This window comes from Canis lupus, chromosome 10 (assembly GCF_003254725.2).
Source record: "Canis lupus dingo isolate Sandy chromosome 10, ASM325472v2, whole genome shotgun sequence".
Lineage (NCBI taxonomy): Eukaryota > Metazoa > Chordata > Mammalia > Carnivora > Canidae > Canis > Canis lupus.
Genome location: NC_064252.1, coordinates 16,488,368 through 16,504,727, shown reverse-complemented (window position 1 = coordinate 16,504,727; position 16,360 = coordinate 16,488,368). Strand labels below are relative to the sequence as shown.

At 35.5% G+C, this 16,360-nt stretch overlaps 1 protein-coding gene across 1 annotated transcript; it reads right to left on the bottom strand.

The window, feature by feature from the left end:
* Positions 1-14,771: 14,771 nt before the first annotated feature.
* LOC112674857 (olfactory receptor 6C2-like) lies at positions 14,772-15,707 on the bottom strand. Its single transcript, XM_025471257.3, has one exon. The coding sequence runs from the start codon at positions 15,705-15,707 to the stop codon at positions 14,772-14,774; it is 936 nt and encodes a 311-aa protein (XP_025327042.3).
* Between the last annotated feature and the right edge of the window lie 653 nt (positions 15,708-16,360).

Here is a 16,360-nt window from a genome sequence, read left to right as displayed (position 1 = left end):
CACAATCGCCAAACTGTGGAAGGAGCCTCAGTGTCCATCGAATGATGAATGGATAAAGAAGATGTGGTTTATGTATACAATGGAATATTACTCAGTCATTAAAAATGACAAATACCCACCATTTCCTTCTACGTGGATGTAATTTTAAGGTATTTTGCTGAGTAAAACAAGTCAATCGGAGAAGGACAAACATTATATGATCTCATTCACTTGGGGAATATAAAATGTAGTGAAAGGGAATAAAGGGGAAAGGAGAAAAAATGAGTGGGAAATATCAGAAAGGGAGACAGAACATGAGAGACTTCTAACTCTGGGAAACGAACTAGGGGTGGTGGAAGGGGCAGTGGGTGGGGGTGATTGGGTGACGGGCACTGAGGTGGGCACTTGAGGGATGAGCCCTGGGTGTTATTCTATATGTTGGAAAAGTGAATACCATTAAAAATAAATCTATAATAAAAAAGTTAGTTGTCAAGGTGATTTTATGCACAGTGGTGTAGAATACTATTCCTTTTACCCAAGTTTCGCCATTAATAGGCAGACGCATGCTAATTATGTTCTCATCATCCCTTTTCCCTCTCTTTGATCATTTTTTCATTTCTCTTCAAAGGTTCTCTACACTTTCCTTTTGTCTTAATTACGATGCAGAATGGTTTGTCAAGAAAACAAGTACCTTGCTTTCTTAAAAAATAAAAACCTCTTTTTTTAGTCTGTATTTTTTTCACCTACAGATTCATTGATCTCTTTCATCGTCTGGCTTTCATTAGGTTTATTTGTTGCGTGATTGTGTTTTCTCAAAGCAAGTGTAAATACATACATACGTAAATTCATATAAATGTGTGTGTAGATCCAAGATATTTACAAAATATTTTTCCAAATTACATTTAGTTATCCTCCGCATTTTGCCTGTGTATCCCCAATTTTGCAGCTAAAAGTTACCACCTTCTCTCCCACTGTCCTCCCCTCCGTTTTTTTAAAATATTTATCTTTTTAAAAAATATTTCATTTATTTATTCAGAAGAGAGACACACACACAGAGAAAGACAGACAGAGAGAGAGAGAGAGAGAGAGAGAGAGAAATAGTGAGTGCAGGGGGAGGGACAAACGAAAAGATAAGTGAGAGGGAGACGGAATCTCAAAGGAGTCCATGCTGAGCTCAGAGTCTGATGCAGAGCTCCGTCCCAATTCCCAAACCAAGAGTCCAATGTTTGACCAACTGAGCCAGGTAGGTACGCCTCCCCTTCCTTTTTTTGCCCAGAGAGAACACTGGGATATTCCTGCAAGACATCAGGTCCCAAGTCTCAAACCAAGAGTCTGATGTTTGACCAAATGAGCCAGGTAGGTGCGCCTCTCCTTCCTTTTTTTGCCCAGAGAGAACACTGGGATATTCCTGCTAGTCATCAGGAACCTCATGATAATCAGATCCACTCTGGCATTTTGGGGTGTTTATAAGAGTTATAAATCAGTCATATTTCCCATTGGATTCATCATTAAATTGAACCATTCATTGCATCCATCTATTCTCTTTTGACATGTGAATTGAGCAATAGTTTTGGCCAGACACTATCATATCTTCTGGAGAAGGATCAGGGAAAGGACAGACCTAAGTCCCTTTCCTTAAGACCCTTACATTCTGCTGGTCAAGAACAACCGTAAACAGTGATGTAGACTCTATGATGCTCAGGAACAAATCCATTGCATGTCCTGTAACACCAGTGAGCAGGAAGTTGTACAACTTTTTTCAAAACATGAAAGACCTACCAGAAAGAGTTCCAAGTGCCATGAAGGGGTAGGTACTTACCAAAGATGTATTCCAGGTCTGCTTAATGCATCTTCAGGAAATCTTTACGAAGAGCCTTCTATATCTGAATACTGGGTTAGCCTCAGGGCAGGACATTCAACAAGCTCACAAGTGATCTCTTGGAGCAACTCATCTGATTTAGTATTCCAGAATTTTCTCCTCTGACCTCCTACTCTTCTCCCTACATCCTTTCATCTGGGTTGCCCTCCAACAAGCAAACCTAAATCTTGTTTCTTAAAGACTTTATCTATCCATCCATGAGAGAAACACACAGAAAGAGGTAGAGATACAGGCAGAGAGAGAAGCAGGATCTGTTGGGCCGGCAGGATCAAGGGGGATTGGGAGCCACCAGAAAAATGGCATTGGATTCCTGACCTTGATGCCCCCACCTCAGAACTCTCCAATCACCAGCAGATCACCTGAGGACAGGTCATCAGTGGGAGACAGGACCTATGCAAGCAACCGAAACTGTACCTTACCCAGACCCCTTAAAAAAGCATAAGGATACTGATTCCACCCATAACAGACACTAATATCTATCATCCCCTACAGACAGACAACCCCTTCCCCCTCCTCTCTTAAAAAGCCCGCTTGCAGTCCCCTGACCGCGATGTCCATGCTCTCTCCCTCCCTTGCAGGTTATGGAACCTTGACAAACAGTGCATTCCATTAAAAGCCTGTTTAGACCAACTTTTGCCTGGCCTCTCTATTTTATTTCACTATCAAACAGATTAAGCCTGACACAATCTATGCAGGGACCCTGATGAGGGACTTGATCCCAGGACTCCAGAATCACGCCCCGGGCAGAAGGTTGGCACTCAACTGCTGAGCCACCCAGGTGTCCAGGGAAACCAAAATCTTAAACAACCAGAATACTCACTAGTTATGGCCACTATCCAGCAGGCACCTTGGCCATTTTCTACTGTGATATCTATACAGCAACCTGGACACACACAAACATCATCCTTGGAAGCACTTATGAGCACAAGGGTTTTACAGGAAAATCTTAGTGAGAGCTCTGCAACTCAGAAGAAGTAAATTATTGTCTAAATTCAATCCAACCTCAAAGTAACAGGTCAGTAGGATCTATTATATTGTGGATCTTAACGCAATAACTCTAAAATTCACTTGAATAAATAGCCACGGATTTTCACATGCTTTTTCATTTGGCTTTTCTAGTCTTTAGAATATTTTCCAGATAGAGCAAACAAAACATTGTGTTGTTGGCACACCAAAAAATGGAGAATTGAGTTTGGAATTATGGCTAAGGGAGCACACAGTTTTCTGTAGAATTATGATAGGACTTCAAAGCAGCAGGCAAGTTTAGGATTATTCAAGAAAAGGTTTCTTTTTTTTTAATTTTGTTTTTTATTTATTTACTTATGATAGTCACAGAGAGAGAGAGAGGCAGAGACACAGGCAGAGGGAGAAGCAGGCTCCATGCACCGGGACCCCAACGTGGGATTCGATCCTGGGTCTCCAGGATCGCGCCAAAGCTTTCTTAATTAAAATGAGTGTCCAGTGAAATCTACTATAACACTGTATGCTAACTAACTGGAACTAAAATAAAAAAATTTAAAAATGAAATGCGTATCCAGTGTGTGCATCAAAGATATAAATACACAAAATGCAATTATAAAAACTAACGAATTGATGATTTAAAAAATTTCAAAGAATGACAGAAACTTGGAAGCGATCAACAGAAAATACAGACAATAAATATCATTTTTAAAAAATGACTCCTTTGTATACATAAACCACATCTTCTTTTTCCATTCATCTAAAAATAGTGAAAGGGAATAAAGGGGAAAGGAGAAAAAATGAGTGGGAAATATCAGAAAGGGAGACAGAACATGAAAGACTCCTAACCCTGGGAAACAAACTAGGGGTGGTGGAAGGGGAGGCAGGCGGGGGGTGGGGGTGACTGGGTGATGGGCACTGAGGTGGGCACTTGAAGGGATGAGCACTGGGTGTTATGCTAAATGTTGGCAAATTGAACTCCAATAAAAAATTTTAAAAAAAAGTATTCTTCCAATTAAAAAAAAAAGAATGTGTTGTTGAATTTCTTTTTTCTTTTTTCTTTTATGTTTAAAGGAGGTCAATTTTTTTGCTCTTTTTTATTACTTTCCTAGTGTATAAAAGAGAAACTGCCTTCTCTTTGCCCATCTTCTAGTAAAATTCTGTTGATGCAATTTTTGTCACTGAAAGCAAGATATTAAATTCAAAGGGCATGAACTTTTTTGATTGGGTTTGTGTTAATATCTCTTTTATAGATTGTTTTAAGTCATTGCCAGTTAATTAGTAAGGACTCAAATATTTTCATGTTAAAATAGTGTCTCTAGGTTTGAATTCTCCCTACGACAGCGAATTATGAAAGTTTCCCCTGGAGACTCCAATTTACTTGTATGTGGCCTACTCACTTTAGTGTGTAAACTAATGTGTTGTTTTACTAATGTGGGACAGGTTGGCTCTAAGGAGCAAAAGCAGTTATCAGGATTATGAGACCTGACAAAAAGAGAAACTGGACTAGGTTCACGGGTGTCCTGACAGAAGACTTTAAGGGACTTGAGAGATACATTAAACTACTATGTTAGATCAAATCGAGATGTAGGAGAAATGTTTCTGCTGCCCATCTTCTACTTTCCTCCAACCCACTTTCTAATTTCTCAGCAATGCATATATCATAGCACTGACTAAACTTAGTCCTGTCACCATAGGATATTATCCTATGCTCTAAAAAGTTTTTTTTTCTTAAGGTATCATAAGATATAATATAAGATTTTAAGAGGACTCCGTGAAATGTAACTACCTGGTTTTTGTTTATTCTACTTTCAAACATATATTTGACATGAATTTAAAGATCTCTAATGAGGATACAACTTTGGTTGATCTGTCGTTCTTTTGGGAGAGTGAGGGCATGCTTATACAGTTATGTGAATATGTATCTTATTTTTTGATGTAAGATTGATGATACAGGTAGCATATTTCTGGATAGCTATCAAATTTTAATCCTTTTAAATGTCAGTATATTCTTGTGCATAAAAGTCTCTCAGAAAATTACATTTATGTATCCAAAGAAACTATTTTCTCAAAAATGAAAAAAGTATGCTTTACCAAATATAGAAATCTATTACTCACATTATCAATTTTTAAAAGATAGAAAAAAACATGTTTTCCAGAGCATAATAAAACTCAAATGACATAAAAGTAAATATAATTAAAATGACATTTTATCTCACTATTATGACTGTGACTCCTAATTTCTGTTGGTTGTTGAAACACACGAAGCTTTAAAACTCCTAAATTGAAAACGGTATTGAGGATGAAGATTTTTATTTGAACTTCTGGTCAGTTTTGCTTATGAATTCACTGTCATATTCACAACTCCAAGATGCATAAGGCTGTGGAATGTCAGGAACCTTCTCCAGTTTCAGGAAAGTTGCAATTTTTGACTCACAGAGCTGTGAGCACAATTACTACATCTAACTTGGCATTTGTTTTATTTGATAAGAATGCAGCTAAGTGAATAAACAAAGAGTCCCTGATGATTGAAGAACAGAGTCACTAATGAATCTTCTGAGTAATAAAATTGGGGTTAAAAAAAGTAAACTACCTATGGCTTCTTTGGAGACACTGTCTTTGGAGACCAGAAGGATGCAGCAGCAGTCAAAGGCCACTAGGACAAGAGAAAAGTCTGGTTATAAAACAATGCTAGCTCCTTTTTACTGTCATATCACATAAACTAGAAATATCACAAGGGAGGATCATAAAGAAACCACATTTCTCATTTACTGGTTTGTTACATAAATTACTTATTTTATTTGGGATTATACTTAGACAAGTAAAAGGAAAAATATGCAAAACCATATAATTCATACTGCTTAATTATAGTATCAAATTTCCAGACTTTTCCCCCAAATCTATCAATATACTTATAGGTATCATTTAATAATAAATGAAAAAAAATAAATGTTAGTAACATAATTTGTATATTTGGGTACATACATCAAAGTTAAGCTTCTAAACATATTCTAAATTAATATATGTATAATTATATTTGAATCATTTATTTTTATTAACTTATGTCCAATTTCTTAATGTCCCTTCAGATCTTGAAATCAAATTACTATAGATCCATGTCCTTCAAAATTTGTCATGCTCCCATAGTCCATTAATTTATGACAAAGGAACCAAAAACATACAATAGGAAAAGTATCCTTTTATCATTTATCCGTTTATCAATGCTGTTGGGAAAACTGGACAACCACATACCAGAGAATAAAACTAGGCCCCATATCTTATACTATATACAAAAATCAACTTGAAATGGGCTACAGACTTGAGCATAAGACCTAAAACCATAAAACTCCCAGAAGAACACATAGGAAGTAAGCATCTTGATATCAGTCTTGGCAATAGCTTTTTGGATTTCACGCCAAAAGTGAAGACAACAAAGAAAAATAAACAAATAAGACTACATCAAACTAAAAACCTTCTACATAGCGTAGAAAACCATCAACAAAATTAAAAGGCAACCTACTGAATGGGAAAAATATTTGGAAATCATCTATCTGATAAGGGATTAGTATTCAAAACATATAAAGAACTCATACAACTCAATAGCAAAACATAAAAATAAAAGGAAACATATTAAGTAAAAAAATGGGCAATGGGTAGAAGACCAGAATAGACATTTTCCCAAAGAAGACATACAAATAGCCAGCAGGTACACAAAAAGGTTTTCAACTTCACTACCATGGAAATGCAAATCAAAATCACAATGGGATATTACTTCACACCTTTCAATGGCTATTATCAAAAAAAAAAAAAAAACAAGCGATAACAATTGTGAAATGTGAAGGAAAGGGAACCCTGTGCACTGCTGATGGGAATGTAAATTAGTGCAGTCACTATGGAAATACTATGGAGGTTTCTCAAGACATTAAAAATAGTACTACCATAGGGTCCAGCAATCCCAACTGAAGATATATTCCAAAGGAAATGAAAACAGGGTATTGAAGCGATGTTTGCAGTTGCATTTTTGTTGCAGCATTATTCACGATAGCTGGGATATGGGAACGACCTATATATCATTGTCAACATAGGAATGGATAAAGAAGATATATATATATATATATATATATATATATATATACACACACACACACACACACACACACACACACACACACATACACAGCAGAATATTATTCAGCCATAGGAAAGAAGGAAATCCTGCCTTTTGTGACAACATGGATGGGACTCGGGGGCACTCTACTAAGCAATCTAAGTCAAAGAAAGATTGATACTGCATGGTATCACTTGTATGTGGAATCTAAAAACATAAAAAATAAAAATCAGAAACAGAGTGTAGGAAAGTTGTTGCTGGGACTTGGGGATAAAGAAAATAGGGAGAGGTTGGTAAAAGCATAGGTACTATAAGGTGAGTAAGTCTGAGGATCTAATGTATTACATGATGATTACAGTTGATAACACTGTATTATATAACTAAAATTTGCTGAGAGTAGAACTTAAATGTTCTCACAAAAAAAACCAAACTTCCAAAAGCCTTGAAACCAAAACCAAAGAGCCAAACCAAAGCCAAAAAGCCAGATTTTATCGATTTATTTGAGAGAGAGAGAGAGATAGTCACAGAGATAACAAAAGAGAGCAGGAATGGGAGGAGAGGGAGAAGCAGGCTCCCCACTGAGGAGGGATCCAAATGCAGGGCTCTATCCCAGGACCCTGAGATTGGGACCTGAGCTGAACGAAGATGCTTAACCAACTGAGCCACCCAGACACCCCTATGGATGTGTTAATGAACTAGATGGGAGAAATCTTTTCACATTGTGTGCATATATCAAATCATCACAATGTATACTTTAAATATCTTACAATTTTACTTGTCAGTTACACCTCAATAAAGCTGAAAAAAATTTAAAGTGAAAAAAAATCGCTCTAAAATGCATTACCATCAATTAGCTGTTACCTAAAAAAAAAGTTAGATTTATGTCCATTATGTTATTCTGCCCATTTTTCCCATGGTGGGAACCATTTTTGAGGACACAGCCTTGAGAGAGCAGTGTATTGTTGAAACCATCTAGGCAGTATATGTGACCAAACCCAGTTAAAGCCTCTGCATAAACTTTTACATTCTGGAGGATGGGTGTGGAGATTTACTCAACTTGCAGCCACTGATGACAAACCTTATATGTAATATATTCCCTTTCTTCTTAAAAACTGTAGTTTATCAATCTGTAATGGCCTGCCTCTTTCGTCTCTCCTTGCCCTTGTGTAATGGGACCATTTTCAGATTTCACCTGGGAAGCTCCTGAAGTTGTGAATCAACAACTTTTTACAATGAAAAACTTGTAAAAGGGCATTCGTTCCCACAGTAGTACGTTTGGATAACTTCAAGGTATATTAAAAAAAAAACAGATTACTATATCTATACCATATTCTAATGACAAAGTATGAGTCCTTTTCACTTTTTATTTCCAATTTATATTTTATCTGAACATTGGATTGGAATTACTTGTAGTTATATTGTATTGCTAACTGAAGATAAACCCTAAAGCTAAATCTTAAACTTTTAACGACTTTGTAGTTAAAAAGTTACTTTTTTAAAAGATTACTTTTTTAGGTTACAGGGTTACTTTTTGAGGTTGAAATGGACACTGATTTCCACCCAGTGAAACTGATTTTGCACTTGTCCTCAAACATTGTCCAGAGAATAAATTTCTGTTGATTCCAGTCACAAATAAATTGCAGCAGCCATTAGAAACTAAAAAAAAAAGTCACTTTTTAAAAAGATTTTGTTCATTTATTCATGAGGGACACAAATAGGGAGAAGCAGAGATATAGGCAGAGGGAGAAGCAGGCTCCCTGTGGGAAGCCCAATGCAGGATTAGATCCCCATCTTGGGACTTCAAGAACATGCCCTGAATGAAGGCAGATGCTCAACTACGGAGTCACCCAGGCATCCCTGTAGTTTGGTTATAGGTAAAGTGAAAGTATAGCACAAATAGTTTGGGGTTTACTATATGGGCTTTCTGTATCCATTACTTAAGGTTTTGAGATCTAACATTACTTTATTTTTTTTAATTTAAGTTCAATTTTCTAGCATATTACATCATTATCACGTCATTAGTTTTACACCTGTTATAGTTACCACATCCTCCCACACACCTCCCCTGCAGCACTCCTCAGTTTGTTTCCTATAGTTAAAAGTCTCTCATGGTTTGCCTTCCTCTGGATTATTCTAATTCTTGAACTTATTTTTTCTCTCTAAACAACTTTCTCCTGACTCATTTCTTCTTGTGTACAAAGGACACAACAGTATCCTTTATATGCTATTTGAAAAATTAAATTCTATATATCTGAAACTTAGAAAAGTGCCTAGCTTATAATAACTATATGCTCCCTAATTCAGTGTCCTTGTTCACGTAATTATCCTTTTATTTACCTTCCATTATTCACCCCATTGTAATCATACTTTTGCCTCCATTATTTTTTTTAAATTTTAAAATATATTTGAGAGAGAGAGACAGAGAGAGCCAAAGGGAGAGGAAGAAGACGAGAATCTCTGCTTGAGAGAAGAGCCCAACACGGGGCTGTTTCATGACCTTGAGATCATGACCTGAGCTGAAACCAAGAGTGGGACACTCAACCAACCGAATCACTCAGGTGCCCCACACCTGTTCTAATGAAACTGTGTTTACCAGAGTTTATCAAAGAATTCCCCCTTTTTGATATAAAATTGTAGAAGATTTCTCTGTAGAATGGAACCTAATGAGATTCTGATATCTGGGTTTGATGTCATTCAGAGTAATCAATTCATTATTATAGCACCACCCTGAAAATCTGCATTGTTTTGAGGCTTTTTATCTAGAATAGCATCTGTAAATAACACAGTTCTATATATATTCAATGCCTAAAAAATTTACTGGCAAAAATGTTTTTTTAAAGATTTATTTATTCATTTGAGAGAGAGAGAGAGGGAGAAGGAGTTGGAGAGGGACAAGCAGACTCTGTGCCAAATGAGGAGCCCAACAAGTAGCTCCATCTCATGACCCTCATATCATGACCTGAGCTGAAATCAAGGGTTGGAAATTTGACCACCTGAGCCACCTGGGTGCTGGCAAAGACTTTAAGTGAAATTTTCCACCTGAAGCTACATTATTCTTATTTGGGATATGCCTAAAAGTTGCTGGGATATTGAATTTACTTATTTAATTTGCTGTATTCTGAGTTTAACATTTTGACTTTTGTTTTTGATTTTTTTTTCCTTTGGCTAGTGTAGTAAGTCTTATCGTGAAGGAGCACTTCTCTGATTACAGTCTTTATATTCACACCTGAAAAAATGATAATTGCCTTCTCTTTGCCTTATCTGTCAAACAGAGGAATAGTAGTATGCTCAAGAGGAATAATTGTATGATCATTGATATTGTTTTTTTCTTTCCTGATGCATCTCTCATTAGAGCATTAAACACAGAAGCCAGGGACTTTGAAATCCTAAATCTGTGGCATCATGTTGTCTGGACTTTTCCCCCTGAACTTACGCAAACTAAATACTATGCTAGCTTTTCAAATGTTTTTCAAATGGAATCCAGGTTTCCAAAAATAGTAGATTTCCTACAATATGTCCTGCAATTCATTTACTATGCAAAATGTTTTGCTATATTGTTTTATAATATTTTCTCCATGTTGAGAGGGAGCCAGTACCAGCTCTGATCATGTGCCTAAATTTGAGAGTTGAATCCCAGGAATGACAGTCACTATCATAGGCAAGGGACATGGACTTGCTCATGTTTGCTTGAGAGCTAGAATGCTCCCATAAATGTAGGTCCACTCTTGACATTTACAGTAGATTATTTCTATGATGAAATGATCATTTCATCACAGTGAGGGACCATTTCTGCAGTCCACCCCATCCCTGAATCTATTCTTTCCAATGTACACAGACTTGTGCTTCTCTGGCAATTAATGTAACCCATTGACTCTGAGAATAATTTTTCTTCTAGTTATTACAACTCTACTTCCATAATAACTCTGATACTACAATGCAAGTGTTAAGTATTGAATTGATCTGAATTTTTATTGACTGATTATTGTTGATATTATATGTAAAAGTTCTAAAATTTGATTTCTAATGAGATAATGCAATGTGAGCCAAGTTGTTTTTTCATTGATCTGTGCTCTTCGTGTCCCTCAAGCTATGTTACTTTTAGAAGACTTCCTATTTATTGATGCATAAAATGATCACGTCAATGAATATAAACTATCCCAAAGTAATATGTTTCAAAAATAACATTTCATTAATACCCAAATTAAAACTCATATATCCCAGCTATATACAGTTAAGGAAAATCCATTTTCCAGAAACAAATGTGACTCAATATCACCAAAAGAGAATATAACTGAAAGGACAGGATTGATCATATTTATACTTTGAGCAATTAATCATAGCCTCTCTTGATGTTTATCAACAATTATTCTTACAACTACAAATTTGAAAATTGATGTAATGTTGAAAACCTGCATGAGGGCTTCTGCCCACTGCCTGATCAAATATATGCTCACAGTTACAGAATCCTTGAATGCCTTGAGTTTTTATCTTCAATCAATTACATAAATTTCCTCAAGATAGATGTGCTGTCATAAGCTCAGGAAATATTTTCTTTTACTTTCCATCACTAAAAAGAAGTAGTAGTACAAAGGAACTTCCAGTAGCTTTGGAAAAATTGATGTTCTGAACGATCTTTGCTAGTGTATAGAAATGCATTTGATTTTTGCTATTGATCTTGTGTGTGGCAATCTTGCTGACCTTGTTTATTAGTTCTAATACTTGTTTGTGGATTTTCTATATACAGGGTCGTGTCCCTTCTCCCTTTCCTGTCTTGTCTTGTCTTTCTCTGTCTCTTTCTTTCCTTCCTTCCTTCCTTCCTTCCTTCCTTCCTTCCTTCCTTCCTTCCTTCATCTAATCATTCTGGAAAAAAAAAATAACCTCTAGGGCGGCCCCGGTGGCTCAGTGGTTTGGCGCCGCCTTGGCCGGGGGCCTGGTCCTGGAGACCCAGGATCGGGTCCCACGTCGGGCTCCCTGCATGGAGCCTGCTTCTCCCTCTGCCTGTGTCTCTGCCTCTCTCTCTCTCTCTCTCTCTCTCTCTCTCTCTGTGTCTCTCTGTCCATCATGAATAAATAGAATAAAATTTTTTTAAAAAGCCTCTAGTACAATGTTGAATAGAAGTGGTGAAAGCAGATATCCTTTTAGATATCCTTTTATTGTTACTGATCTTAGGCAGAAAACATTCAATCTTTCCCTCATTAACTATAGGTTACCAATAGATACTTTTATCAAGTTGAGGAAGTTCCCTTCTATTTCTAGTCATTCTAGTGTCTTTATCATAAAAGGGTGTTGGATTTTGTCCAATGCTTTTACTATGTCTCTTGAGATAATCATGTGTATAACATGTACATGTACACAAAGAGACTTTCATTTTTAATTTTTATTTTTATTTAACTAGGGTTAACCAAAAATCCTGAAAATTTTTTTTGGCTTGGCAATAGACATTTAATATTCTACCATTTTGTAGATGAAAAGTTGTTTGAAAAAGATTCTTCTTTATTTTTACCCAAATACATATATATCAAAACTTTCGTATATAAGTGGGGTTATGAGATCATGGTTTTATTTCAATTTTTTCCTTTGTCTTATTCTACCCATTCTTCTTTCTGATCACATTTCTTAGTTTCTGCTTCAGATAACCTTCATTAGAATTTCTTTTTCTTTAATACTTTATATGCTCAGTGATTATATATAAGTAAATATTTCTAAGATACACAAATATTCTATATATACACCCAGACGCATGCTTATACTAAAAGTTTCCAACCAAGAGTATTGGCTTTCTTTTGCTCTATTTTAATATTCTTTTAAGAGGTTTTATACTTTATATATAAACTGCTCCTTAAGTTAAATGTATCCTTTTGGCAACTAAACTTTTTTGACTTTTATGACCAAAATAACATTTGCTCATTGAGTTCCTGTTGCTTGTTGCTATTATAGTCTATTAATTTTTAAAATATTTTCCAGTTTTTTTCAACTAGGATACAAAATTCCTTTACTAATAATTCCTTTCATTTCTTACTAGAGTTTCTTGAGTTTTCTATTATGTAAGAATGTCCTCAGTATAAAAAAAAGATATGTCAAATTTCATCAATTTTAAGGCAGTGTCAATTGTTAAGACATGCCATTATACTATGTAGCACTAAGTGTAAAGAAAATGTTAGTAATCAGCCTATGAACAATGGTTGATGCCATCCATTGTATGAAATATCTGCATTTCAGAAAAGCAGAATGTGAATAAGATTTTAAAATCAAGGGAATGCAGTTGTTTTATTTATTTTTCCCATATTTATCATGATTATTTTTTCTCATGTTATTGCATGTCCAAGATCTTCTGATGAAATATGGAGCAGTTCTGATTTTTACTTATTACATTCATTGGGATGGGGTTTATCTATGCTGTTGAACTTTTTAAAGAACTGGCCTTTGAGCGTTTTTTAAAAGATTTTATTTCTTTATTCCTGAGAGACAGAGAGAAGCAGAGACATAGACAGGGGGACAAACAGGCTCCTCACAGGGAGCCTGATGTGGGACTCCATCCCTGGACCAGGATCACGCCCTGAGCCAAAGACAGACGCTCAACCGCTGAGCCACCCAGGCTTCCCTGGCTTGTGAATTTTTAAAACTTATTTAATCGGTTTCATTTTCTACCCATAGTAAGTTACATTTTCCATTTACTTTTGTTTTGTTTTCTCCTTTTAAAAATTCATTAGTATAGATTCCTCACTTTTTGGCTAGTTTATATATTTATTTTTTCTAATGCATATATTTAGGATAATAATTCTAACTACAGCTTTTTTAGTGCTCTGAATAATTTGTGATGGCATGTCTGCATTTCATTCCTTTCCAGATAGCAATTAGTTAACTTGATGTATATTCCTTAGTTTCCAAGGAATTATATCAATGTGGATTTTTCAAATCTTTATAAGTAAAACTCTTTACATTTCAGGTATTATTAGAATTTGGACTATAAGAGTTTAATTTGTATTAGATGGAGGCACAGGCTATCGAATACATTGGGAAAGTTTTCTCCTTGACTCACAGCTCTGTAAGTAGCAAATGGTATTTTTAAGAAAAAAAAGTAATCTTTCTGTGAAAATGGGCTTGGTTTTCTAATTCAAACTTTCACCAAATGTGCAGCTATTTTGTCTTTCCAAGTACTCTCACCACATTAATCCTGAGACTTTAAACCTAAGCCTTTGTGATCCATAATGCAATCTCCTGTTCCCACCCTCCAGTCTATGCTCACCTCAAGACCCACAAGTCACTTTATAGATTATTACTCTACTTTTGGTTGAATCTTTATTTCTGATACCTCCTGTTTACAACTTTGCAATGATTTCGGCTATAGATTTAGGAGAATATTTATTACATTTTATCCAGTGTTTCTGTGTGTTCATAGTAGTGAATTTTGTCTATTTTCTCAATATTAGAAGTGCTATTCTTTCTCAAGTGTATTTTAAACTATATGATTATTCATCCATTTTAGACATTTTACCTAAAATTACTCTTATCACATGTGTTTAGATATCGTTATTGTGTATATTGAAGAGCTACAAAAATTTTTATCCTATATTTTCCTGAGGAGTAACTTTTATAATCTATTGTAGTAATATTATGAAGTTAATTTCTCTTCAGAATGGTTTTTAAGAAATTGATATGCAAAAGTATCAAATATCGGTTGAAAAATCAAGAATGGTATAAGCAGGGCTCAAGGTTAAGGAAGTGTTGAGAAATTAATGTAACTGAAGTATATACTATTAAAAAGCAAGATTATAGTCTTCAAAAATAAAATGTCTGAGGACATTTATTCTTGCTTCTGAGATGTTTTAAAAATACTATTTCCTTTTACTTAGTTGAGAGCAAGGCAATTCTTTTGATTGAGTCCTCGAAGGCTTTCTTAACTTGATTGTTTCTCAAGGTATAAATAAATGGGTTCAATGTAGGTGAAATAGAAAAAATGAGCAGTGAAACCACTTTATTAATGGTCACTTTTTCCTTTGCTGTAGGATTCATATAGATGAAAATGCATGTGCCATAGGTGATGGATACCACAATCATGTGGGAAGAACAGGTCGAATAGGCCTTTTTTCTTTGTTGAACAGAAGGGAATCTAAAAATTGTCTTGATGATGTAAACATATGACAGAACCACACAGGTAAGAGTCATATTCAAGGTCAGTATGGCACATATTATAACTGTCCATTCCATGAACCTTGTATCTGAACATGAGATTTTCACTAAGGGAAATGCATCACAGCCAAAATGATCAATTATGTTAGAGTCACAAAATTTTAGATTTAAACCCAGGCTAAGTGGTGGGATTATTATACATAAACCAGCCACCCAACAACAGATATTGAGAATCCTGCAGACACTGTTACTCATTATGATCACATAATGCAAGGGTTTGCAGATGGCAACATAGCGGTCATAGGACATGGCAGCCAGCAGAAAAAACTCTGATACTCCACAGAGGTCAGTAAAAAACACTTGAATGACACAAGCATTATAGGTAATAACATTGTCACCTGTTGCTATGCTATACAAATATCTGGGAATAACGGCAGATGTGAATGAGATCTCCAAGAAGGAGAAATTTTTTAAGAAAAAGTACATGGGTGTTTTAAGGTGGGGATCCACAAAAGTGAGTATGATGATGGTCAGGTTTCCAGTTATACTCAAAGTGTAGGTGAGAAATAGAAAGATAAAAATCAGAACTTGCAGCTCAGGGTCATCTGTCAGTCCCAGCAGAATGAATGTTGTTATTGTACCGTTTCTCATCACTGACTTCTGACTTCTCTCCGATGTGTATGTGATATTCAGGTAGAATTTCTTATAGATTATAGATTATTTTAACTGTTCTAAAACATAATGTATTAAAGTTTTATATTTCATTATATTTATAATATAACAGAAGCATATTTACATATACATTTACATTTCATGTCTATCCTGTGCTTAGGATTTTTCCCATGTGACTAAGTAGATTACTGAGAGACTGACACTGAGAGAGTGTCATTTTATGGGTGAAAAAATTCTTCCCTACTCAGAAAGTAAGTCACAAAATTTAACCCTCGATTCCATGCCTTTTCTTGACACTTTGGGTCTTTTTAGAAAACAGTGCTAATATAACTTGAGTTCACTTTATAGACACTAGAGCAAAACTCAAGGTCTTTGTTCCAAAGGATTTTTGTTTTTGGTGTGTTTTTAGGTTATGAACAACTTTATGCCCTGCTGATTCCCCCTACCTCCTGCTACACAGCCTATTTTTTTCTGAATATTTGCATTACCTGTACTGAATTTGTGTTACCTTTACTGCCTACACAAGTGATGGCTGTCTTGTCTTCCCTCCTTCATCTTCCAGTCAATGAATTATTTTATCTTCATTGATGCTACACCTGGAGGGACTCAAATGTCTTTAGTATACAATCAAG

Excerpts from the sequence above, each read along its gene's own strand:
- LOC112674857 (XM_025471257.3), bottom strand. The coding sequence starts at position 15,707 with ATGAGAAACGGTACAATAACAACATTCATTCTGCTGGGACTGACAGAT.